A 23,586-nucleotide genomic window follows, 5' to 3' on the forward strand; every position below is an offset into this window, starting at 1 on the left:
ATAATAATAATAATAATAATAATAATAATAATAATAGAAATACTTTTAAGATAACTATAATATGATAGATATAATATTAATAACAATAAATTATAATTGTGTGTTTCTCTGTAATATATTGTATTTAAAAATAGACCTCTGTGTAACGTATTATAATTAACATTTTTTATTGAAATTTTTCATTCCGTCATTTTATCATTTGCAATCCTTACAAATAAATTATGTATCTCCCGAGTTGCATGCAATAAACAGAATGAAGAATTAATTGTACGAAGCGTATTCAGGTACTTTTATATATTATTCAACTACATTGATAGATTAAGTAATATTGACAAATTTGTAGAATTGTTAGATTAAAAATTGTACCTCAAATATTTAATTAGATATAGATATTTTTAAATATTATACGAGAAATTAACAGAATTTCTTTGCGATATATTGTATTTAAATATATGCAAATTATAGAAATTAAAATTGTAAAGTAGAAAAATATTTTACTTTAACTTTGGTTGTATTTTTCTGATTGTGGAATAATTAAGATATTCAAACGTTACTTTCTTTCACACACATTTTAGATTATATTATATAATGATTAAAAGTAAGTCTAATAAATATTATAGTTACAAAAATAGAATAGAACATTTAATCTAACACTAATAGAATTAAAGTTCTCTTGGATAAACATAATAATTGTTTCTATTTTTCATTATTTACATCGTTGTCCTTGTACAAATTTTATATAACTTTTATAATATAACATTGATTTCTTTTAAAATAATATTAATTATAATCACATTAATTTCTTTATATCGTCAAGACATTTATTAGCTTCTACTAGAGATTTCTCATCCTCTCTATTTTTAGCTATTTTTCGACCTTCATTGCAAGCTTTCTTTGCTTCAGAATATAAACCTTTTTTTAAATAGACATCTCCTAAATTAATATGAACTGAACCTAAATGAACCATATCTGGCAATGATTTCCCTAGAAGAATTAAATTAATATTATATTCCTTTAATTAAAATAAGTAAAGCTATACATGCTCATATGTTCAATAATTTACCTATTTGTATGGCAGTAGTTAGATATTCAATTGCTTTATCATATTCTTCCATTTTGCAACTTACAGTCCCTAAATAATTAAGTAGATTCACTGTTTGCTCGTGCTCTGTACCATTTACTTTAATACACAAGTTATAAGATTGTTCAAAGTATTCACGAGCATTTGTATATTTTCCTTGAGAAAAAAGCAATTGTGCATACCAATCATAAGTCATAGCTAATAATATTAATATATTTTCATCCTCAGGATTATTATCTACATGAATTTGTAGATTTTTCAAACAGAATTTATAACCAGTCTCAGCTTTTCTGTAAAAATTTTTTATTCATTTCGTAACAAAATTGAATATTTTTCAAATGTCAGTCAAATCAAAAGAACATGCTTACTCTATATCTCCTATTTGTTCATATATATTTGCTAACTTTAAACTAATATGTATGACTTTCAAATCATCTTGTGTCACGCCATTGGATAATAATCTTTCCAAAACCAACAAAAATAGAGTTTCTGCTTTTTTCAATTGTTTAGTCTCAAATGCAACATTAGCCATCAAATCATAAATGTAAGTAATAGCATTCTGATTTTGTAAAGCCTGAGCTTGTCTCAAAGCAATATGTAACATTTGTTCTGCCTTTTTAAATTCGTTTCTCTATACGAAAAATAAAAATATTATTAAAAGTATAATATGATGTATCAATACATTATTTTATTATATTTAACCTGCATTGATAATATTGAGCGTTTAATTGTTATAATAAGTTCTGAAATTTCTTCATCTTCTTCATTAAGTTTAAAAAAACCAAAAAATAGACTATTTAAAAGAAAATAATAATGAGTTATGTTAACATTCTTATTATTGTTATTATAACTTCTATTCCTTGATTCATATAAATATTTGAAATTTTTAATAGGAAAACTATAAGTAAATATTGGTATATTAGTTCTTAAATTATTATTTAATTTTATATGTTTTCCCACCAGTCGCGACGCATTAAGAATCATTTGTCTATAATATATTGCCATTGTAACATTTACACAAACTCTTTCATTATTGCAATTATATAAGATCTGTTTACATATCAAAAGTAATCTTTGTTTATCATAATCAATAACACCTAGCTTTCTTTATTATTTTTAAATAACCATTTGTATAAATATTAGTATGATATCGACATTCGTAAATCATTAGTAATAATAAAACAATCTCACTAGCAAATTTAATGACTTTTTATAATTAATGAATTATGCAATAATATTATTTATATTATTCTTCTATAATTGTGTCTTTAATTTACTACAAAATATTTTATTACACATGTAAACAGTAATTATATTGTATGAAATTTAATAAATTAAGATAAAACATTTAGAATATTGCAAATTATTAAGGAATCATTTGACTGACTTGAAATCGAAGACGTATAATTATTGTACTTATCAGTTATTATAATATAGTATACATTCGGATCAACAGGTATTGCGCATGCGCGTATGAATGTATTTACTCTCACGGTATTGGTTTATTTGGACATACTTTATTTCAGATTGGACAAATAGAATTTTCTTGCTTCATTTATAATTTAATAAATCAATAAATAAATTTTGCTAATAGATTATATAAACATAAACAAGTGCACGTATACAAACATATATATATATATATATTTAGAAATTAATATATTTTATTAGTTTATTATTTTAATTAATTTTGTATGTCTATTATGCGTAAAAGATTTCTTACTCTTTTATCATTTTACTCTAAAATAAATGTTAATCGATTAAAAGTAATCAACCATTGTCAAATACTACATTTCGATTCATATTCATAAGAATAGATAATTTTTAGGTTATATAAAAAAAAATATGCAAATTTGATCTAAATTTCGATCTACAAAAATTTTTTTATGAATCACACAATCGAACAAGATAAATAAGATTATGCGATTTAATTTAGTAGAACGTATAATATTTACATCGTTCTTATCAAAAAAAAAGAATCTTTTATCTACAATCTATTGAAGTAGATTTCTTTTTTATCAAAGTAATAATAATAATAATAATAATAATAATAATAATAATAATAATAATAAATCGTTATTAATATATATATATATGCATATCGTTATCATATTCTTATTAATAGACTTAAAATTGTATAATAATGAATTAACCAATAGAAAAGAATCTTATCTTAGATCGATTGCAATATCATTATTACTGTATTGGATTAATCTGTTCAAAATCTTTTTTTTTGAATGAAGATTAATTTGAAGAATGTAAATATCGTTGAAATAATTTAAAATCTTTCGTTGTCGTTATATTTGTATATAAATAAAAAAAATAATGTAAGAATCAGAACATGAAGTTAAACAAAAAGAATAATAAAAAAGGAAAAGGATAGATATTATAAGAATACTGTCGGAAAGAAGTAATTTAGTATGCATTACAATTGATTGTCGTTGTCTAGTTTGATGGGAGAATAATTGTATAGAGGAAAACGGGTGAGAGAGAGAGAGAGAGAGAGAGAGAGAGAAACAGAGAAGGAAAAAAGAGAGAGAGAGAGAAAGAGAAAGAGTGAAAAAGAAAGATATGCATATCATTGGAAACATGACTGTGAAGGGATGGAGTGGGGAGCGTCGGGCCGTATGCTTACGTATTGTGTCCTTTATTTATTCCCCTCCCTAGCCTCACCTCATCCTCCATGTCATATACCTTGATGTCGTACATTACGTACTTTTTCACCTCGCGGTCATGAGACAGGTTGTATCGCAGCAGGTACGTTTCAAAAAATAATCCTGTAATTCACAATTGTAATATTATTCGAAGAAAAATCGTAGAATTAGTATTACCAAGGATTTGTATAAATAGAAAGAAAGAAAAAAAAAGTGTAGAAGGAATTTCCATATAGGCAAACACACAAATGTCTCGAAAAGTGTACCAGTTTTCTTTCATTTCGGCTCATATTTTATTTTTATCATTTGAATGTCAATAATATGTATATATATATATGCCTAATATATCATTAGTTTTATAATTAAGAAATAATCATTGTGGTCGTTAATTTTTTTTAAATGTTCGTATTATGAACATATGTCAATTTGTACTAGCTTAAAATTAGTGCTTTTTTTCTTCATGTATGTTCGTTTGTTTGCTTTTTTTTTAATATTTAAACATTTTTTCCCTCCATTTTTTTTTTTATTTGTATAATGACGAATATATTTTAACAATATATTAAGGCTCGTTTTATTCTTTAGCGTTTATTATCCAGTCACGCATTATTGCGTATAAAATAATTTTTTGATAAAACGTACGTTATTTAACGATTTTTTATTTACCTATTAATCATTAGCTTATTTGCATTAAGATTTATCAAGTTGACGTTGAAAGATGAAAACTATGTTTTTATTGTCCAATATTTATCAAAACTTCTATGGTATTATCTCATTCTTTAATTGTCTACTTACAGATTAGAAGAAGAGTCCTATATTGTAAAAAACCTGGGAAATATACTAATAATTCTAAAAATAAGATAAATAAAAAGTTGGATGACACAAGTATTATTTTAATTAAATCCAATTACTTTTATTATAAACATGAGTTCCCAAGATACAACTGATCATGTATCAGAAGCCAGTCCTTCTGATATCACTTCCAAAACAAAAAACTGGGTCCAATTTGAAGAAGAGGTAGAACCATGCGAAACAGTGTCTAAAGATGAATCAAAATATGTAAATAAAGTGCAAAAAAATACTCCAGCAGTGATAAAGCCAGAATCTGTTACAATAAATGTTGATAAGATTGGAAAAACGGTTGAAAATTTAGAAGTGATAAATAAAACAAATAATGAATATAGTGGTGCTGTGATAGCAACAGAATCCGTCCAAATTAATTTAGATAGATCAGGATTAAGTCGATCCATTGTCTCTGAGAGTACAGATCTTAATGTTCCGTCCGATATTAAAACTACAGATCCAAAAAGTGCTTCTTTAAAAACAGTGGATTTGCGAGATGTATCTAATGGCAGGAATAATCCTAGTAATGTTATAAGTACACCCATTGGAAACATTAGACAAGGATTTGCAAATGGTGATACTATTGTTACACTTTTACCAGTTAATACCAGATGGCCTTGGATAACTCCAGCTAAATTTAGACCAGAATTAGTTCCAGAGGAATTAATGGCACAAGGATTAACGGTAAATATTATAGCAACTTCTTTTTTAAACTACTATTATACGATAAAAAATATTGAAAAACAAATTGATATATATGTACACATATATACTGCAGCTTACTGTCGAGGACTATGTGCATATAATGGAATTGCTTGTAAACGATGTACGTTTCAATATGTATAATGTATGCTATAAAAGAATACTTGTCCTTTGGATATTTACTGCATTTGTCGTATTGCTTGGTTTGCTCTTTTCTGGAGTAACTGGCCTTACATTGTTTGGGCTTGGCGTCATGTGGCTAGTCCTGAATGCAGCTGCAATATTTTTTTGCATGTTTATTAAAATAAAATTGAATCATAATCTGGAAAAATGTATGGCACAAGTTAATAAGCATTTATTACGACATAAGATATTACTTGGATTGGATGACAGAGGAAAAATATCCTGCCATAAAGTTAATCTCTGTTTCATATATTTTGATACTACAGACTGCATAGTAAGTGTCTTTCATTATTATTATAAGTAATAACTGTTATAGACATGTTTATATATATATATATTTGCTAGCAGTAATACAAAAATAATTTTATTAGAAAAAACTCCAAGAGGTGATAGAACGTGAAGAATGTGAAGGAAGAACAATTAGAAGTAATGAAAATGATACACAGCGTAAAAGAGAGTTACAGCAACGAATGGATATTGATGATAGTGATATTGTAATACAAGGCAGTACAACAACTCGAATTTCCCGGAAACAGGTAAATTATACATTTTTTTATTTTATAAATACTCTTGAATTTCAAAAATAATTATTAAACTATGATAGAGTTAAAATATAAATTTGATGAGTTAATTTTTTCACACACAAATATTGATTTAATAGTTTTCAATATTATATGTGTAGTACTATAAATTAAAATAAAATACTAGGGTAAAAGTGAACAAGTATTATGCCGTTACGTGCAACGTTGGGCAAAGGATTATTTACGTCGACGTCTGGATTGGACGGTCGATGAAGATGGAAATCCTTCTTCCCCACGTCATATTGCATCTGCTTTGTGTCCATGTCAATATGTTGAAGAATGGTTGCGTAACAAGCCACGTATACAGGGCAGAGATTTTTGTCCTAGATGGAGTAGTTTTTTAAGGGATAGGGGCATATGAGGATAATAAACTTATGCACATGTACTTATGCACAATAGTTATTATAAGAATTTATAAAGTTATAAAGTTAAATGCACAGTAGAGCCTGCGCACGTGTATATATATATATATATATATATACGTGCACACATATATACATATATGTTTACCTGCATTACAGACATTTTTTAATTTATATTACAAGTAAGAATTTCATTCATTATTCTGAATTATACATTACTTTATCATAGATTTTTTATAAAATCTACGTTTTGTTTTTATTTAACTCTTCATTTGTATTGACGATGATATAAAAATAATAACTCTTACAACCTCTGTACATGTGCAGTAAAATAGTATCATAACACATTATAAAACAGATATTATGCAGGTAGTTTATTTTTAAATAATTTTTTTGGTATTTAAATCATTTTTAAGTATCTAGATTTATGTCTTGTAGACAACTATAGCAGTTAGGATTTGATATTTTTTACAAACATAACAGTTTTACTATTTCTATATGGAGAATGAAGAAATATTGTCATAAAAAGTAATTATACTTATACGATTACATTTGAGGTATAATATGCTATTTGTATACAAACAATGAACAATGCAATTCGTGTTACCTTAAAACAATCCATAACTAATTAATAATAACTAATATAATATATATTTTGGTAATGGTAATACATTTTTAATTAAGAAAACGTTAAAATCAAGTAAAAGTTAATATAATTAGTATGATATAACTTCCAAGATTATAAATTTGGAAGAAAATAAGAACTTAATAAATAAAATGGTACGAATATATAATTCCGTATAATTTTACATAGTACTTATATAGTATATAAGTATACTAACTCTTTTAACAAATTAACAAATTAAGTTGTTGATATACATTTTACTCTATAAAAATTATTAATTAATTAATCAAATAAGAATTTTTTCATTTTTTTTTCTTTTTTTTTTTTTTTTTTTTTTTTTTTTTTTTTTTTTTTTTCAGGAAAAAGATAAATGATTTAAAATATTTGAGTTATAAAATAGCGAATGAATACTTATTTTTCATTTTATATTTTCATGTTGCAATATGAAAATTAATTTATATTAAATGGCATTTTTTGTTTTCCCCTATATTGTTTTACACTTTATACAAAGAAGTATAACTCTACCATGTTTGAAAAAAAAGTACTTTTTAGGATATAAACTGAAGATTATTATGTCAATAAATCAAATGCCGATCTGAATACTGAATGATGATAGTATGTGTTGGCAGGAACGGGCGGAGTTGCTGTTGCTGAGGTATGCTTCTCGATGGGCACGTCACTTTGTGCGTCGCAGACTTGATTTGGTTATAGACTCACAGGATCGTAATAGAAGCATCACAGGCCTTTCTGTACCACCACGTCACTGCGTCTCCGCCCGTTGTCCTTGTCAATTCATTGAGGATCATCTAAAATACAAACCTAGAGGCAAGTTAACGTTATCAAGGTTTTTTTTTATACCAGATCTTAATTTTAGGTAATCACCGCAATAGATATTAAAAATGTCATAATGCACCTGAAGAAAAATACTTAAAGCTATATTTTATCAAGTGCATTAAATTGATCTTTCAAAGTGTTACTTCTCTATCAGTTATAATCCAATCTATATTACTTTCTCTATATATTTTTCTTATTAATAATAATAAGATATCTCATATCACATGATAAATTTATCATCATAGAATAATATAGTACGATATATAATTGCCATTTATTATCAATAATCATTAAGGATTATATGCTTGAATTCTTAATGGCTGTAATGTGTTTAGTAACACATAAAGCAAAATATATTAAAAATTAAAATATTTTTATATCATTTACTCACATAAAAAATCAATATACTAAAATATTATTTAGATTTGATATTTTTTTTAAATTTTGTTATTTACATGAAAAGAAAATTGTCTTAATTTTTATAGTTATTAAATTAGTTTCCTGTTATTTATTGAACAAAAATGTTTTATTTACTTATTGATAATGTACTTGCTCTTGTCTCTTACTACAAGTATGTATGTATTCATTACATATAATTTGTTGTTTCATAAATATATTAGCAAAAATTATAAGCCATTATAGTATTTGCCATATTAATATATTGTATAAGTATATGTTAACTCATATATTTTAATGTTTATTACGATATTAACATATTGATCATTCAATGATGGTAAATATTTAAGAAGTTACAAGAATTTTATATAAAGAGATATTTTACATTTTGTCTAAGACTGATTTTCATGCAGAATTTTAATTTGATTTTACCTTATTATTTTTAAATATATATATATATATATATTATATATATATATATATAATAGTATTCATTCGCTATTTTTAATTTAAAAAAAATTGTTTTATTTTAATTTTCTTTAATATATACTTTTAATTACTCTTTGTTACAATATTGAAATCAAAAAGTTAAATTGATTTAGAATTTCATAAATATACAAGCACATTATTTACGTTAAATTGAATTATTTAACGAAAAATAAAAGAGAATATTGTAATATAAAATATCTATAATGATTAAGTAAACTCATGTTCTTTTTAAGGGAAAATTATAGCCAAATCATTCCCGAATAGCTTAAGAACATTAAGTTTTATCTATATCGAGATGAACTATGAGAATAGTAGATTAAAATTATAAAGTTTACTTAAGTATATTTCAGTATATAAACAAAGATTAAAATTAATGTTTATTGTTTCCGTCCTAAAAGTGAAAATTATTGATTAATATAAGATCATAATTATACATATGAGAAAATCTATAAAACAATTATAGATAATATCTATATTGAATTTCATAAAATTGAATTTTAAACAGAATTGTTTAATTTTTATACAATAGGATATATATAACTCATTTTTACACATTGTTATAAAAATTGTTATTTGTGTCTGTGCGTGCGTGCGTGCGACTTTCGTGTGTACGTACGATGAGCATTGCAACCGAGTCAAGCTACACATATGTTACCATCAGGCATGGATAGAAGAAAGATGCATATTTTTATATATTTCTTTTATTTCTATGTTTTTCTACATCTCTAAAAATAAAAAATAGCATATATATAGTTTGTTCTATTGCATAATTCATCGTATCTTTATATACATACGATGCTCACAGTTGGATAATTGATTTTTATTATTAATTATAATGGCACAACGTAACATGAATGTCTTTCTTTGAGAACAAATCGTTTGTTTAAATCATGAAGAAATATACATATATATATTTCTCTGAGGTTCAAGTACTTAAAATTGAAAACACACATATATATATGTGGGTATGTATTTTCAACTACGCCATATATGAAAAAGCACAAAAAATAAATATTTTGTAACGTAAGAGTAAAAAATCATTTCCTAATTCGAAACGTTATATATTTATAACATTTTGCGTGCGCGTGTTTTATACTTGAAAAATATACGCGTGTGTATTTCTTCTTCTATGCTATTGTATTCCTATATAGAAAAAAAATATATTATTATATTGAATGTTTAAATAAGTGCTAAATTTCATTTTTAACACAGCCTACATCTTTTAAATGACTAATATTTATCTATGCTATTTTATTGCTCTCTAAACATGTTTATTTATATTTATTTTTGCTTACTGAATTAATTTTTCTAAAAAGAAAAGAAACAATCTTATTATGTAATTAACATATAATTAATTACCGCATGCAGCTGGACAAAAGGTGGTGGAACTTCCTGCTATATCTCGTCATTGAATCAAAACTTTATAAAAACTATTAAATGTATGGTATTACGTAAGTATTATATATGTATTTTTTGTGCTAATTACCTGTATATATATTACATACAAAATTATCAATTATATTAAATAATCTTAAGTAATAGTTTATGCAGTAACTTTATGAATGTTTTTAACTTTTTTTTTAGCTTTAAAATAAATAAAACAAATCTTAATAGTTTTGATAACTCTATTAATATTAGTAACAAATAATAGTTTATTAATATTTAATCCATTTGAACATTTAATATAACTTACATGATATTATATATAGTGTATCAAACTAATACAAAGTATGCATGACTTTTTCAGGATATCCACCTGGTTTCACATGGTGTGCTTATCTCAATGATCCTATGGTTCGATTTGATGTATTACCAACTCACTGATTTTTTTTATCACTTTTTATGCTAATTATTCCATTTTTATATATACATTCCAATTGATATACCTAAGTAAGGTATAAGCACCCAACAGAATTATCATGATATTTAATAAGAACACAATTTGAAAATATTTATAAAATGAACATATTCAATGATTTTTAGTAGAAAGACAATAAGGAGGACATTGATCAAAAGCACTTTAAAATAAATTTTCATATTTCAATATAGGAAAATGATAGAACTATTAGCAGTTTATAATATCACAAGGATACATATTGAAGTGTCGCATTTAATAACCAATAATTGCAAGAGATACAAATCTATAAAACACAATGAAAATAATTTTACAAAAATTCTAAAGATATACAAACCGGTATATAAATATTTATTATACATAAAATAACAGAAAAACAAAAATTCCAAAATAAAATGTTATCTAATACAATCGATAGCTTTATAAAAATTGTTTACTTTGATAAAAAATAATATAAATTAAATTTTATAATTTATGACTATTCGAAACGAATACAAATAATATTAAAAATTTTAATTAATTACTACGTATCATTGTCTTTTATACATATTAAAAGAACAAATAGTGCCTTATTTACAATAATCGCACAATATTTAGTAGCGAAATGTATTTACATTCACATGTAGAATTATAATATTTTATGCATTTTATTCATAAATTAAAGTTTCTTTACAATTCATAGTTATAATGTCTATAACTATATTATATTGTAGAAGATTTTACTTCTCTGTATACAATAAATTATGGCTTATATAATTTGATGCTCTAATAAAAATAATTTTTAATTAAATAATTAGTTTACATTTGATATAGATAATAAAATATATTTGCAGTCTATAAATTATTTTATTAATAGAGGACACATATCACGTTATAAGAGCAGCTTGTGCTTGTTTTCTGATGCTATCTGCAAGTGCTCTTATTTCTTCGTTATCCGTTTGTAATTGTTCTTGTTCTCTTTTTAAAATTGTTCCCAATTGTTTCAATTGTTCTTTAACGTTCAAATAAATTTTTACTTTTTTGTAAATGTCCTCGGAATTATCGTCATTAGACAAAATATATAAATTTTCTGTTTGGATTTCATCTGAAATTTTTTTTATCTTAATATTTATTTAAACTTAATAAAAAAACACTTTCAAAAATTATTTATATTTTAATAATTTTGTTAATTTTTATTTAATAATACCTTTATTCACTACTTTAAATGCAACGTCATCCGCCGATGCGTTAGAAAGATCTTCTAACATATGCTCAGGATTCGGAAAATTAGGTCTAGATGGTAAATTATGTTTCTTATTTCCAAACATATTAATTTTATATTAAATATCACGTTAATAAATTGAATTTGTAAGAAAATATAGATAAAAACGTAAACAGTGTAAAAATTTAAGGAGTTCTAACCTAACCTTTCATGACATAAATCATACAAACGTCAAGTCTCTTCACTGCCGCGAGGCGCGCTAAATACAACTTTTTCTTCCTTACCATCTAAGCAAAAAAACATTGTATTTTGAAATATCTGAAATATCATTCCATAACAAAAAAATGTCAACAAATATAAATGATTATCCATCATGTATTAAAATTGTAAGTAATTATTGTATATTTATTATTAAATATTGATATGTCAGTGAGAGTGTTAAATTAATTTTGAAGAAGTTAATATATTCAAAATTTTTATCTATTTTCAGCCAAATACAAAACAAAATCATAAAACTATAGAGCAATATCAAACGAAAGAAAGTTTACCATTAGTTGTACAACAACAAAAAATAATACGTGTAAACAATGCATTATTGTCATTGGCAAATCAAATATTTGGAGAAGAAAAGTGGAGTTATTCTATTACTAATCAAACATTAGGTATTTATTGGAATAATATATTTATAATTTTTGTTTTCAATGAAATTTATTAAATAGAAGAACAAGATTAAAATATTTATTCTATATTATTTACAGATTTTGTTGACTCTGCCTGGGATATTTATGTTGTTGGATGCTGTACATTAGTAAAAGTACAATTACATTCAGGAATTTTTCGTGAAGATATGGGATATAGTGTTAAGAAAGGATCAGTGAAAGGTGAAGCTATACATTGTGCTAGACTTGTAAGTAGAAATGTACATATGTAAATATAATACACTTTATACTGCTTGTATTATATTTTTAGGCTTCTTACAATGATGCATTAGTTAAAGTCTTATGTAGTTTTGGTGGTAAAATAAAAACAGAAGCTGAAGAACTTATGAAGGAACTTTCTAATTCTCTTACTCTTCCTAAAAACAAGTTGTCTCCTCCAGTAAACCATGATATAAATGAAACAAAAGAAAAAGAAAAAGAAGGTAATCAATCATTTATTCACCTTTTGAAAAACTTCTATTTTAGGAAAATATATTATATTGATTAAATTTATTTAGAGGCAGTACTTGAAAATACAAGTAATGTATTGTGCCAAGAACCAGAAGTTTCCAAGACAAATGTCAATAACATACCTTCAAGTAATAATGTAAATTGTATGAAAAATCAGTTAACTTCAAAACCAAATATTTTTACAGATCAAGAGGATATGAACAATAAAAAATGTAAGAATAAAGATGAAATAAACGATATTACTTTTCTTGTGTAACATATAATAAACTTTTTTTTTTGTATTTGATGTAATTATTATAGTATCCATAGAAGAAATAACTCGTCAAGAGAGGAAGAGAAAACAAATGGAGAAACAAATGGAATATAGAAGACTGATGAAAGAAAAGGAATTAAAGAAAAGTAATAATTTATAAAAAGGACAATATTAAATTTAGAATACAACTGGATTCCATCATTTTTTCATCTCTAAAGGTAATAAATAGATTGAACTTTATCTAAAAATAAGCTTAACACAAAATTAAACCTTATATATATTAAGTACAATTATATTAAAGTATTGAACCTATTAGATATTGTTAAGGTACTATATAAAAATTTCTTGATTTATATGATAATTTATAAATATCATAATTTCACTAAAACTCATTGGTTAGTCAGGATAATAGAATGTATAATGTACAATTTGATATATAATTTTTTTTATAAAATTAGATTTATAGAATCGGCAGTATTGCTAATAAATCATAAATTTCATGATAACACAATTTTATGTCACGTTTTTGTTAATTTATGGATTATTACAAAATATATAATAACAATAATAATAAAGAAATGTATTATTAAAAAGGCCACATTATGTAAAATATATCTCTATTCATATTCTGTTATAAGTACCATCATATATACTCCAAATAGAAGTGCAATAATTTCTTTAACGGATTGCCAAAATTTAGTATCAATTAATAATTCTGGTATCACAGAGACAGTAGCAATATAGATAAATCCTCCAGCTGTGAATGGAAGAATCCACATTGTTGCAAGATCTCCTAAAATTTTAATATTATTAATATCACGAGTGAAGTATCACATGAAGATGGATTATTTTCTTTGAGAGGAAGATTTTATAATTTACCCATTCCTTCTACTAATAAGGACACATAAGTCCCTAACAAAGCACCTATCGCAGTAGTTAACTGCAGTAACATAGCCTGCAATAAAAATTCTCATAAATATCAATACATAAGGAATAGTTTTCACATATGCATACCTTTTTCTTACTACAACCACTTTGTACCAAAATGGCAAAGTCACCTATTTCATGAGGTACTTCATGTAATAAAATAGTAAATGTTGTTACATAGCCAATAGTGTTTCCTGCTAAATAGCTGGCTCCTATAGCTAGGCCGTCAGTAAAATTATGTAAAAAATCTGCAACTAAATTGAGGTAGCCTGCAATTTTTATATCATTCATGGGTTCTGAATCCTTTTCAACGGATGTAGATTTATTATTAACAAGTGACTTGTCTTTAGTCTTCTTTGTCGTAGAAACAGCTTTTTTCATATCAGATTCTTTTTCAGTGACATTAAGAGTATGAGAATGTCCATGATTACCTTTTATCATACGTACAGCTTTTTCAACAATTAAAAATACAATAATTCCTAATAAAACGCATAAACCGACAGACATATCATGTTTGTGATCAGATTCCTCATGTTTGTGATCATGAGAATGATCATGAGAATGAGAATGCGAAGATTCATGTGAATGAGGAACTAATGCATGAGGAATAAGATGAAGGAAAGCATCTCCGAGCAGACCGCCTGATGCAAAGCTCAAAAGTATTTTTAATAATGGTTCGCGTTCCTTAGTATTATCTAATGGTACAAAAAGTAATATAAAAAAAGGAGCTATAGAAATGAGCAATGTAGAACCCATAGCTTTTAACGTTATCTTATTATGTTCATTAGTAGGAAAAGATGATTCTTGATGATATTGATCATTGTGCTTCTCATTATGTTTATTAGTAGGAAAAGATGATTCTTGATGATGATATTGATCATCCTGTTGTTGTCCATATGTATGCATATGTTCCTGCTTGGATTGATGTTTATGGTGATCATGTTTCACAGAGTGCTGATTTTGCAAATATTCTTCATTGGCTTCTTTCGAATATTTAAAACTGGGTGATTCATCGTATCCATGTGTTTGGCATATAGCCGGTAAATTTAAAAACACAAGCAATAGAAACACCGCAGTTAATATTCTATAAATCCACTTTTTTCTTTCCGATTGTTGTTGCCGCCTATCAATCGTCGCCATCATTGTTATGCCAACTCAGCTCGATTTCTACAAAATGCAATTTACTTGATTTTACAATGAAATTTAATTTTAACATTCGTAGACGTAGATACTCAAAACGTTCATGTCCTTTCTTTAACGTGGCATCATCGAATAGAAACTGACATAAGGAAACCCAATAACAACCAAGTAACAAGATATTGTTAAAAACAAAGTAGAAGAAGCAAAAAAAAGCCCAGCAAATATATTCTTATCATGACTTATTCTATAATATCTTGCTCCCTTTTTTTCCATATCATTATATTTTTCTTATGTTACAATTAATGAATACTATTTATCTTACAATCTTGTAGAAATCAAAGTACATTTCAAGTTGAAATATTAAGCTTCATTCACACATTCGTTCAATTTCGAACTTGATTTGCGATTTAATCGATACATATTGTCTGTGTATGATAACTCGATCAGCAGTGTAGCAAACAGTAAAATTTTTAACTATATATCTTTCTTAACCTATATTTTCATGATATCAATAACTATTTAAAAATTGTATTCACAGTATGGAACGAATAGAATATTAATCAAAATAAGCTAAGAGAATACATGTATGCATGTCTATATTATGTAGAAAACTTTTAAATGATTATCGATATCACGAAAATATAGGTTAAAAACGACATATAGCTAAAAGTTTTACTGTTAGCCACACTGCTGGTTAAGTTAATTGTTGATTAAAAATGTTAATCAAACTTAATCAAAGTAGCCTTTAATATTCTAAAGATACATAAAAAAAAAGAATATTCGAAAAACATCTGAACACTTAAAGAAAGAAGAATAAATTTCAAGAGATATATAAATATTGAAAAGAATATATATATACCTTTTATTATAATTGAAAATGATCTTCGCCTGCGATTGGCTAAATAAGTTACTTCTTAGAGACAAACACGTATAACTCTACAGATAAAGTAGAAATCGTTGTAACTTTCGTAAAACTTCAAAACTGTAAATCATCTGAAAATAATAGATAACTATTTGTTAGTGTATTGGATCTACGTATAAGTAATTTAATTCGTAGAAGCTAATCAAAAATAAAAAGGTCACGATTAGTGACCCTTGCGCATGTTACTTGATTCCATTGACTAAAATTTAGCAAAGAAAGAAAGTGAAACTAAATAGACGTGCAGTGTAAAGTGAATGTGTCGTAATATTTGTTCGAGTAAAGTATACTAAGTACATATTCTCATGACAAATCACGTGCGATCAAGAATGCAATAATAAAATTTCCTTTTACATCCTTTTGCTTGTTATACAAGTACGTATAAAAATTTAAGATAATTTATGATTATCTTAAGTAGTATTCAGAAATTAAATATCATCTTATGTTCAATTATTGTAAGTGATTATTTATTTCATGTAATGTTTAAAACAGATGCACTATATACTTACCAATGACCCAGATAGGTTATGCCATTATGATACCTGATCTAAATTTTTTCGCCTACAATTATACTAAGAAGTACTATGTCTGCTTCATTGTTTAATACATTCACTCAAAGAGTTTACAATGGAATGGAATGGCTCTAAAGAAATGGAGGAACGGAGGTGCATTGCTGATACAGGGAAAACATTAAGAAAGTATGGAAGTACAGCTAAACATATGATGAGAGCAGAGAGCTTAATAAAACATATTGTTGTGTCTACGGATACACTTCAAGGAATTGCGTTGAAGTATGGCGTTACAGTATGTATTTCCAAGTTTTATGTTGATTAATATTGTTGTGAATATGAGTTCATTCAATTCTTTAATATTTATAGACAGAACAAATAAGAAGAGTTAATCGACTGTGGGCATCAGATAGTTTATTTTTACGAGAATATCTCCTTATACCTGTTAGCACAGACAGCCCATTAGCTTCGTCTGTTGAATGTGCTGTGTACAATGATTCAGAGTGTAATTCTACTCAAAATGTAAGTAAATTTTATAATTATGATTTAATATAAATGTACCTATGTATATTTATATATAATATTTAAAAACTCTTTGTTATATTATTTCTAGCTTGTATATATAATTTAACTAAAACCATATTAATTTATAGGTATCTAGTCCATCCGTAATATCGCCATTAGATGATGAAAGTTCAGCTGATGACTTTTTAGCAAAAATGGATACTTGTATAGCTAATGTTAAAAAAGATATTAAACGTGCTCAAGGAAGTAGTGAGTAAGTTGATATGATAGTAATATAAGAGTTGCTTTTTATCATTGAAATACTTTATATATCTGTATCTTAAATGTGTATTTAAATGGTTGTTATGTTTTAGATTCTGTAATGAAGGTAATGATACTTATGTGCAACAACGAAGAACATCTAATAAGTTTAAAGATTCACTTCCTTCAAATACACATATATCAGCCCATTCATCAGAATTAAGGCTCTCATCCTCTAGTGATATGCAAAATTTTCCAACTGCTGTAGTTATGACCCAGGGAAGAAAAGTAAAAACGTCATTACAAAGACTTCAACAGCAACAGGATGAAATGTTCCAATTGTAGCATCTAAATCTTATTCATGTATAATATTTTACAATTCAGCAGATGTTATTAAAGACCTTGCTGAAAAGAGCACTCTAGGTATCAATGTGTACAAAACATTTCTTTATTTGACATAAGTTATTCTAAAATTAATATCTTCATTGTGTCTTTCGTGTTTTTTGACACTTAATCCATCTCATCTGATAGAAATTATTGATATTAATTACATATGAAGGACATCATTAGATTATTTTTTTTATATTTGGTTACAAGTAATTTTGAAGACTATAAGTCAATCAGTTTTGTTCGACCAAATACTTTGAATTCTTAGTATGGACCATATGTGCCTTTGATATATATTTGTACACATTATACAATAATTCTGTTATTCTCTTAAAGTATGTAAATAAATACTACATCTTGTTACATACATTGTAATGTGTACCAACAGACGAGCAGCAATTGACATTGCATAAAATATTGGATTTTTCATTAAAAGGCACACTATAACACATTTACAGCGAAATAAAGACAATATACTATATAGTTTCAATAGGAGCTATTGGTAGTTACAATGATTTTTCAAGATATAGTAAAATGATATCTACTGTGAAATCATTTTTTGTGCTATAATATTAGTCTTCCTCCTTATATTATTAGAATTTTCCTACATTATTAGCATTGATCTCTATACAGTTATTTATATATGATATTGTTTAAATATTGAAAATTAAGTAATTTGATGTTGCATTATATATAAAATTGAATTTTACTTGATAATGTTAAAATATACCTAAAAAGAATACTGCCAAGAATCAAACACAAATATATTGGTAGTATTTAATGTACTTCTATTAAATTTGTTACAATTCTATTATTCTATGTAAAGTTATGTTAAATTTTATAAATCTATAGAAAATTTATGTGAAAAATTATTGATTTAGATCTTTTGTTACTCTAAGAAGCACAAATTGTAATAATTTTTGTAAGTTACTTATTATGTCACAATTATCGCATTTATTGATTTATAATTTATGTACAAAAAATTATTTTTATTTTCATTTATTTTCAATAACAAATATTTTTTTTTATATTCTATATAAAACTATAAAAATTGTTATTTTTGCCTAATTGTTTATTAACTTCTACATTTTTCAAGAATATTTTCATCTATATTAGGCAGTTTTCAATTGTTCACTTATGACCATTATAAAATGTCAGTACTTTACTGTAGTGAAATTGTTATGTGACAAATTATAAATCGCAAAATTGTTATTTATCCAAAAATTATAATTCAGTTAATCAAAAAGCAGAACAATAATACAAAATTATTAAATTTCATTATGATTGTTATTAACATGCTTTAAGAGACAACAGAATATACTTATATCTTTTGTTATGATTTTTTGTTAAATTGATATATTCTGATGAAAAATTACATTTTTTTATTTGGAACAGATTTTAAAAAATAATTCTTGGAAAAGAAAAGAAAAAGAAAAGAAAAAGAAAAGACCTACAATTCTTTAATGTCCTTTGAATATGTAATCTCTTTCATAAAATTAGTTAGAATCATATTTACATTTTTGTTGATTTATATGATAAAAATATAAAAGTAATATTTGTAACACTTTCATATAGAAATATTTTAGTTATAACATTAACAGCAATTTATAATTTTAAGGACTACAAAGATGTTATATATATTTATTCATTATGTACGGTGTAGCTGATAAGTGTTGTGTGTATATATATATATATATATACATGTATCTATAAAACATATACACTTGCAAATGCAAGTATATAATTTCTCTGTTATATACAACTTTGGAACACTATGATAATAGAATACTGATATTATTACAATCTTCCTATCTTAGTTAGTTTGGGAATTGCAATGCATCACTTCACTTGATGTAACGATTAAATAATAACTACAATAACAAAGATTAGAATAATTAAGAAAATGTCCTATTATGTAATAACATCTGTAATTAATGCAAATACTTAAATTATTCAGAATATATAAAAATAAGAAAGATAAAATGATATGTTGAAAATATAATTATTTAAAATGCATGATGATAATAAGATGCCGATTTATAAATATTATAAGGAATTCTAGATAATAATTTAATAATTTAAAAAATACAATGATGATAATAAACTTATTTTCTATTTTTACATGCATTCTGCTCGCTATGATGTAAACATATATTTTTCCAAAGATTACAGAAAAAAACATTATTGTTTCAATAATACAATAAAGATATTTCATTCTCATATGTTGCAACTATTAATTTAAACGTCACCTTTCTTTGTAATCATTCTTTCATTTTAAAAACTCTTTACTTACTTAGATATTTCCAAATTTAATATATCTAATTTGCTTTGAATTAATCTAATAGGAGGTACTATGCATGTACCACAATTACATTTTGTATCAATTATCAAATTAAACGATCCTAATCGATTATTGCAAAATGGACAATTTAATCTTCCTTTCGTCCAGGATGTCTACAAAGATATATACACTTTATTAATCTTATAAATGACATATATATATACATACACTACTGTTAATCATTGTTTTTTATAATAATTTATATAAAAATATATAAGAAAAATTGATTTTACTTGATCAATTATTTCTTGTATCCATATTGGCAAATTTTCCGTGGACATATATAAAAAATGTTCAATAAAATTGTCACCACATCCTGCATGTTGAATATTACTTTTATCTTCATTATGAGATGTAAGCAATGTAAAACTTTCATTTTGAAAAAGATTTTTACGGCAATGTCTACACTTCACTTCGATCATTTTAAAGAATTGTTAATTCAAAAGATATTTCGTACATTTATAAATCTATCACTAATATAATGGATTGAAAAATCTATAAATTGATCTATTGTAGCTCGTATGAAATTTTCATTTTTAAGGTTATGTGGTCAATCTGATAAACATGACTTCCTATATATATATATATATACATATGTATATATACACATATATATATATATATATATATGATTTGTTTAAATTATATTTTTTATTAGATAGCTGACAAGACTGACATAAAGTTTATTATAAACACAAATGAGCATTAAGGTCTTTGCACTATAAATATTAATATTTTAATTTTACTTATAATTCATATATTAATGGATTTAAATTTGTTTATATACATACATATAAATATGTATATTTGGATTAATGTATCAATATATAATCATAATGATATTCAATAACAGAATATTTTGATATAAAGTTTATTCATAATAATATTATAATAATGCTAATACGGATTTAGTCTTCACCAGCAGGTATTGCATCCTCTAACCTTTTAATGAATTTAACACGTAATTCGGTTATATTATCATTTTTCAATTGATCTTGAACAAACCAACATGCAACCTCCATTTGTACCATTTCACACGCACCTCTTAATATACCTGTCAATATATTACAATATTTTAGATTTAAACAATGATCTGGTAATTCTACGAACTCAGTTAATGGATTTGTTTCAAAATATAAAGAAAATTCATCTCCAGCAGCACTCCAATTTGTAATCGTTGGGGTTATTCCAAGATACATTTTAAATCCGGTCTGAATTTTTTCAGCTGTATCTCTGAAATCGTAGCATCGCCCAGATCCAGTACGTGCTAGAAAATCTTCTATCAAGCGAATTCCCATATTATATCCCATTCTATCTAATTGTTTATTAACTTCTTCTACATTCTCATAATCTTTTAGTAATTGGGCAACGAGAGCTCCATAAGTTAATGTGAATAATTCAGAGTTCTGTGAAATATAAAAATAAGAAAGTTTCTCATAATGTTAAAGTTATAAAGGAAGATAAAAATATCATATGAAAAGGAAAGAATTCTCATTAACTTCTTACGTCTCTATAAATTTATCTAACGTAATCTTGAAAGATAGTATCAATTTGAAGAATTCTAAATATATATTATTTAATAAATAAAAGGTTAACGTTCAATAACATATACTTACAACTTTCTTAGCTTCAAGTTTTGTTCCTGTACGTGACATTACGTTGTTGTATAAATACACTTTACAACTGTTAAACGCACTTCAATTTTTAAACAATTTAACTTTAAATGAATAATCTGAGATTTATATATCAAAACTTTATTTACAGTAGGATTATAATATATTATAATTTTTGAAACATGACATATATCAATAAACAGAATTAATAAACAAAAATCGTGGAAACTGTCAGGTATGATACATTGGCGGCCATATATAACATAGTTTTTTCTCATGCGGTCGAGTTCTCCTATGTCAGTTTAATTACAGCGATGGTCGCTAGATGCCAGCACTTATATTATTCGCTCTCTTTTTTTAATTCGATGAACTTCATACTGTTCCTATTATCAAGGTTGTAAGTTCACCATCTTTCGCTCGAATCGTGTGTAATTTCAGCGGCAGGTATAGACAAAATATAAATTACAAACGCAAACAAGGAATATTGTTCCTCGTCATGCTTTTATCGTATCGGTGTATAAGTTTATGTTAGTATATACCTCTCGAGCGTGAATTTCTATTGTTTTCGTATAAGATAGAATAAGTAGTTTAGTAGACTGAAATCACATTTTTCAGTCTTTCATATGTATAATCTTTCTTTGATGATAGCGTGTTTCTTGCAGCGATATCATAATGGTATGCATTTTATTACAAAAGCATAAAGAATAATTGATATATCCGATAATTAGTATATAAATTTGGGAATTTAAAGAAATTACTTTTGAATTGAACTATATCTTTTCTATTTACTCGTTGAAGTATTATTGATGATGTAAAGTGTTAGTACTTTAGTATTTAATCAGAATTCAATTGAAGGGATTTTGAAATACATTGAAATATGCAGCCATTCGCCCGATAGTACTTACATTGCGCGATTTACCATCAGATTTCAATACATCGCAAGTACTACCGACCCAGGTCTCACTACGTGGAAGTTGCTGCATGTGGAGACCCACGGGCTAACGGTGACTCTACTCTAAAATCCGCGTTCCACGATACCGATCCGCGATACCTTTCCGCTTCAATGCCTGGCTTCTTAACTAACAGGGTATGCGTAGCTTAGCTACAACACACCTCTTACAGATAGCTCCACCAATTGCACCGTCTGCTTCAGACATAACGGATTATCAAGCACATCTGAATTCGTGCTTTCCGAATTTCGAACAATCAAAGCGCACTCCTTAGAAATACTAATCGCGTCGCGACACTCACGTGTGTGTTATAATTACGTAGATTCTACTGTTAAGCCGAAATTCGCGAAGTACCCCCATCGAAATTTTGAAGAAATCAAACGAAGTCCACGGTAGGACCTTTAATCGCGCCCGAACACCCACGCGAGTGTTAGAAAAACGATGACTCTACTCTACAATTCGCGTTTTCGATTCGAACAATCAAACGAAGTTTAATCGCGCCCGAGAACACCAACGCCTGTGCCCGCCGACACGCGCGCCAGTGTTCTTTCCTATCCTTCCCGTATTCACGCGTAAAAATCGAGAATGAATCCAGCCAGGCGACGATGCATCCGTCCACAGATGAACCTATCCCTCGATGACCTATCCTGTAAAAGAAGAACGTAAGCAGAAAATAAGAGAAAGAATAAAAAATACATAAAATAAAACATAATATATATATATATATATATATATATATATATATATATAATATAAACAGAAAATGAACATAATTAAAAACATAATTAAAAACATAAACACATAATTAAA

General features: G+C 25.9%; 8 protein-coding genes across 18 annotated transcripts; 3 read left to right on the forward strand and 5 right to left on the reverse strand.

The window, feature by feature from the left end:
* Positions 1-578: 578 nt before the first annotated feature.
* Ttc19 (tetratricopeptide repeat domain 19) lies at positions 579-3,741 on the reverse strand. Of its 4 annotated transcripts, none has more exons than XM_035885016.2 (4): positions 1,784-2,367; positions 1,450-1,712; positions 1,064-1,371; positions 579-984 (listed from the first exon to the last, which is right to left on the reverse strand). In XM_035885016.2, exons 1-4 carry the CDS (start codon positions 2,084-2,086, stop codon positions 791-793), a joined length of 1,068 nt encoding a protein of 355 aa, XP_035740909.1. In that variant the 5' UTR covers positions 2,087-2,367; the 3' UTR covers positions 579-790. The 4 variants fall into 4 exon arrangements, with proteins under 4 accessions (XP_035740909.1, XP_085518392.1, XP_085518394.1 ...); XM_085662266.1 differs by having other exon boundaries at positions 592-984; positions 2,042-2,366; XM_085662268.1 differs by lacking the exon at positions 1,784-2,367 and adding an exon at positions 3,717-3,741 and having other exon boundaries at positions 613-984.
* On the forward strand, positions 3,670-11,021 carry LOC118449887 (uncharacterized). 3 transcript variants are annotated; one of them, XM_035885009.2, is made up of 7 exons: positions 3,676-3,838; positions 4,530-5,259; positions 5,354-5,734; positions 5,832-5,996; positions 7,658-7,853; positions 10,116-10,198; positions 10,495-11,021. In XM_035885009.2, exons 2-6 carry the CDS (start codon positions 4,657-4,659, stop codon positions 10,157-10,159), a joined length of 1,389 nt encoding a protein of 462 aa, XP_035740902.1. In that variant the 5' UTR covers positions 3,676-3,838; positions 4,530-4,656; the 3' UTR covers positions 10,160-10,198; positions 10,495-11,021. The 3 variants fall into 3 exon arrangements, with proteins under 3 accessions (XP_035740904.1, XP_035740902.1, XP_035740901.1); XM_035885008.2 differs by lacking the exon at positions 10,116-10,198 and having other exon boundaries at positions 10,495-11,017; XM_035885011.2 differs by lacking the exons at positions 7,658-7,853; positions 10,116-10,198; positions 10,495-11,021 and adding an exon at positions 6,169-6,759 and having other exon boundaries at positions 3,670-3,838.
* A 261-nt stretch (positions 11,022-11,282) lies between these two features.
* Positions 11,283-12,052, reverse strand: LOC118449894 (uncharacterized). The gene is made up of 2 exons (XM_035885022.2): positions 11,789-12,052; positions 11,283-11,686 (listed from the first exon to the last, which is right to left on the reverse strand). The coding sequence occupies exons 1-2, from the start codon at positions 11,907-11,909 to the stop codon at positions 11,469-11,471; spliced, it is 339 nt and encodes a 112-aa protein (XP_035740915.1). The 5' UTR covers positions 11,910-12,052; the 3' UTR covers positions 11,283-11,468.
* Positions 11,875-13,617, forward strand: LOC118449890 (uncharacterized). The gene is made up of 6 exons (XM_035885017.2): positions 11,875-12,189; positions 12,294-12,465; positions 12,562-12,710; positions 12,773-12,944; positions 13,020-13,184; positions 13,273-13,617. The coding sequence occupies exons 1-6, from the start codon at positions 12,148-12,150 to the stop codon at positions 13,383-13,385; spliced, it is 813 nt and encodes a 270-aa protein (XP_035740910.1). The 5' UTR covers positions 11,875-12,147; the 3' UTR covers positions 13,386-13,617.
* Positions 13,618-13,625: 8 nt separating this feature from the next.
* Catsup (zinc transporter catecholamines up) lies at positions 13,626-16,285 on the reverse strand. Of its 3 annotated transcripts, none has more exons than XM_035885014.2 (4): positions 15,637-15,967; positions 14,240-15,319; positions 14,105-14,180; positions 13,626-14,018 (listed from the first exon to the last, which is right to left on the reverse strand). In XM_035885014.2, exons 2-4 carry the CDS (start codon positions 15,293-15,295, stop codon positions 13,843-13,845), a joined length of 1,308 nt encoding a protein of 435 aa, XP_035740907.1. In that variant the 5' UTR covers positions 15,296-15,319; positions 15,637-15,967; the 3' UTR covers positions 13,626-13,842. The 3 variants fall into 3 exon arrangements, with proteins under 3 accessions (XP_035740907.1, XP_035740906.1, XP_035740905.1); XM_035885013.2 differs by lacking the exon at positions 15,637-15,967 and adding an exon at positions 16,152-16,285 and having other exon boundaries at positions 13,627-14,018; XM_035885012.2 differs by having other exon boundaries at positions 13,628-14,018; positions 15,615-15,965.
* A 24-nt stretch (positions 16,286-16,309) lies between these two features.
* On the forward strand, positions 16,310-19,241 carry red (LysM peptidoglycan-binding domain-containing protein red). 4 transcript variants are annotated; one of them, XM_085662271.1, is made up of 5 exons: positions 16,310-16,586; positions 16,704-17,015; positions 17,090-17,242; positions 17,374-17,494; positions 17,599-19,241. In XM_085662271.1, exons 2-5 carry the CDS (start codon positions 16,839-16,841, stop codon positions 17,706-17,708), a joined length of 561 nt encoding a protein of 186 aa, XP_085518397.1. In that variant the 5' UTR covers positions 16,310-16,586; positions 16,704-16,838; the 3' UTR covers positions 17,709-19,241. The 4 variants fall into 4 exon arrangements, with proteins under 4 accessions (XP_085518397.1, XP_085518395.1, XP_035740911.1 ...); XM_085662269.1 differs by having other exon boundaries at positions 16,317-16,586; positions 16,736-17,015; positions 17,374-17,498; positions 17,599-19,232; XM_035885018.2 differs by having other exon boundaries at positions 16,319-16,586; positions 17,374-17,498; positions 17,599-19,231.
* Positions 19,242-19,305: 64 nt separating this feature from the next.
* Positions 19,306-20,781, reverse strand: LOC118449893 (E3 ubiquitin-protein ligase RNF180-like). Its single transcript, XM_035885021.2, has 2 exons — positions 20,447-20,781; positions 19,306-20,326 (listed from the first exon to the last, which is right to left on the reverse strand). Exons 1-2 carry the CDS (start codon positions 20,633-20,635, stop codon positions 20,162-20,164), a joined length of 354 nt encoding a protein of 117 aa, XP_035740914.2. The 5' UTR covers positions 20,636-20,781; the 3' UTR covers positions 19,306-20,161.
* A 196-nt stretch (positions 20,782-20,977) lies between these two features.
* Bet3 (blocked early in transport 3) lies at positions 20,978-22,798 on the reverse strand. Its single transcript, XM_035885020.2, has 2 exons — positions 21,830-22,798; positions 20,978-21,619 (listed from the first exon to the last, which is right to left on the reverse strand). The coding sequence occupies exons 1-2, from the start codon at positions 21,866-21,868 to the stop codon at positions 21,122-21,124; spliced, it is 537 nt and encodes a 178-aa protein (XP_035740913.1). The 5' UTR covers positions 21,869-22,798; the 3' UTR covers positions 20,978-21,121.
* Between the last annotated feature and the right edge of the window lie 788 nt (positions 22,799-23,586).

Source organism: Vespa mandarinia, chromosome 17, assembly GCF_050613455.1.
Source record: "Vespa mandarinia isolate Hongniang chromosome 17, ASM5061345v1, whole genome shotgun sequence".
NCBI lineage: Eukaryota > Metazoa > Arthropoda > Insecta > Hymenoptera > Vespidae > Vespa > Vespa mandarinia.

Excerpts from the sequence above, each read along its gene's own strand:
- Ttc19 (XM_035885016.2), bottom strand. The coding sequence starts at position 2,086 with ATGGCAATATATTATAGACAAATGATTCTTAATGCGTCGCGACTGGTG. Across the intron at positions 1,713-1,783 it reads GCTCAATATTATCAATGCAG|AGAAACGAATTTAAAAAGGC; the intron begins GTTAAATATAAT and ends TTTTTCGTATAG. Across the intron at positions 985-1,063 it reads AACTACTGCCATACAAATAG|GGAAATCATTGCCAGATATG; the intron begins GTAAATTATTGA and ends TAATTCTTCTAG.
- LOC118449887 (XM_035885008.2), top strand. The coding sequence starts at position 4,657 with ATGAGTTCCCAAGATACAACTGATCATGTATCAGAAGCCAGTCCTTCT. Across the intron at positions 5,997-7,657 it reads CTCGAATTTCCCGGAAACAG|GAACGGGCGGAGTTGCTGTT; the intron begins GTAAATTATACA and ends ATGTGTTGGCAG. Across the intron at positions 7,854-10,494 it reads TCTAAAATACAAACCTAGAG|GATATCCACCTGGTTTCACA; the intron begins GCAAGTTAACGT and ends TGACTTTTTCAG.
- red (XM_085662269.1), top strand. The coding sequence starts at position 16,839 with ATGGAATGGAATGGCTCTAAAGAAATGGAGGAACGGAGGTGCATTGCT. Across the intron at positions 17,016-17,089 it reads CGTTGAAGTATGGCGTTACA|ACAGAACAAATAAGAAGAGT; the intron begins GTATGTATTTCC and ends TAATATTTATAG. Across the intron at positions 17,243-17,373 it reads AGTGTAATTCTACTCAAAAT|GTATCTAGTCCATCCGTAAT; the intron begins GTAAGTAAATTT and ends ATTAATTTATAG.
- Catsup (XM_035885014.2), bottom strand. The coding sequence starts at position 15,295 with ATGATGGCGACGATTGATAGGCGGCAACAACAATCGGAAAGAAAAAAG. Across the intron at positions 14,181-14,239 it reads GTGGTTGTAGTAAGAAAAAG|GCTATGTTACTGCAGTTAAC; the intron begins GTATGCATATGT and ends TTTTTATTGCAG. Across the intron at positions 14,019-14,104 it reads CTTATTAGTAGAAGGAATGG|GAGATCTTGCAACAATGTGG; the intron begins GTAAATTATAAA and ends TTAAAATTTTAG.
- LOC118449894 (XM_035885022.2), bottom strand. The coding sequence starts at position 11,909 with ATGTTTGGAAATAAGAAACATAATTTACCATCTAGACCTAATTTTCCG. Across the intron at positions 11,687-11,788 it reads ATTTAAAGTAGTGAATAAAG|ATGAAATCCAAACAGAAAAT; the intron begins GTATTATTAAAT and ends AAAAAATTTCAG.
- LOC118449893 (XM_035885021.2), bottom strand. The coding sequence starts at position 20,635 with ATGATCGAAGTGAAGTGTAGACATTGCCGTAAAAATCTTTTTCAAAAT. Across the intron at positions 20,327-20,446 it reads TACAAGAAATAATTGATCAA|ACATCCTGGACGAAAGGAAG; the intron begins GTAAAATCAATT and ends ATATCTTTGTAG.
- Bet3 (XM_035885020.2), bottom strand. The coding sequence starts at position 21,868 with ATGTCACGTACAGGAACAAAACTTGAAGCTAAGAAAGTT. Across the intron at positions 21,620-21,829 it reads AACTTGAAGCTAAGAAAGTT|AACTCTGAATTATTCACATT; the intron begins GTAAGTATATGT and ends TATATTTCACAG.
- LOC118449890 (XM_035885017.2), top strand. The coding sequence starts at position 12,148 with ATGTCAACAAATATAAATGATTATCCATCATGTATTAAAATT. Across the intron at positions 12,711-12,772 it reads CTATACATTGTGCTAGACTT|GCTTCTTACAATGATGCATT; the intron begins GTAAGTAGAAAT and ends TTATATTTTTAG. Across the intron at positions 13,185-13,272 it reads GGATATGAACAATAAAAAAT|TATCCATAGAAGAAATAACT; the intron begins GTAAGAATAAAG and ends TAATTATTATAG.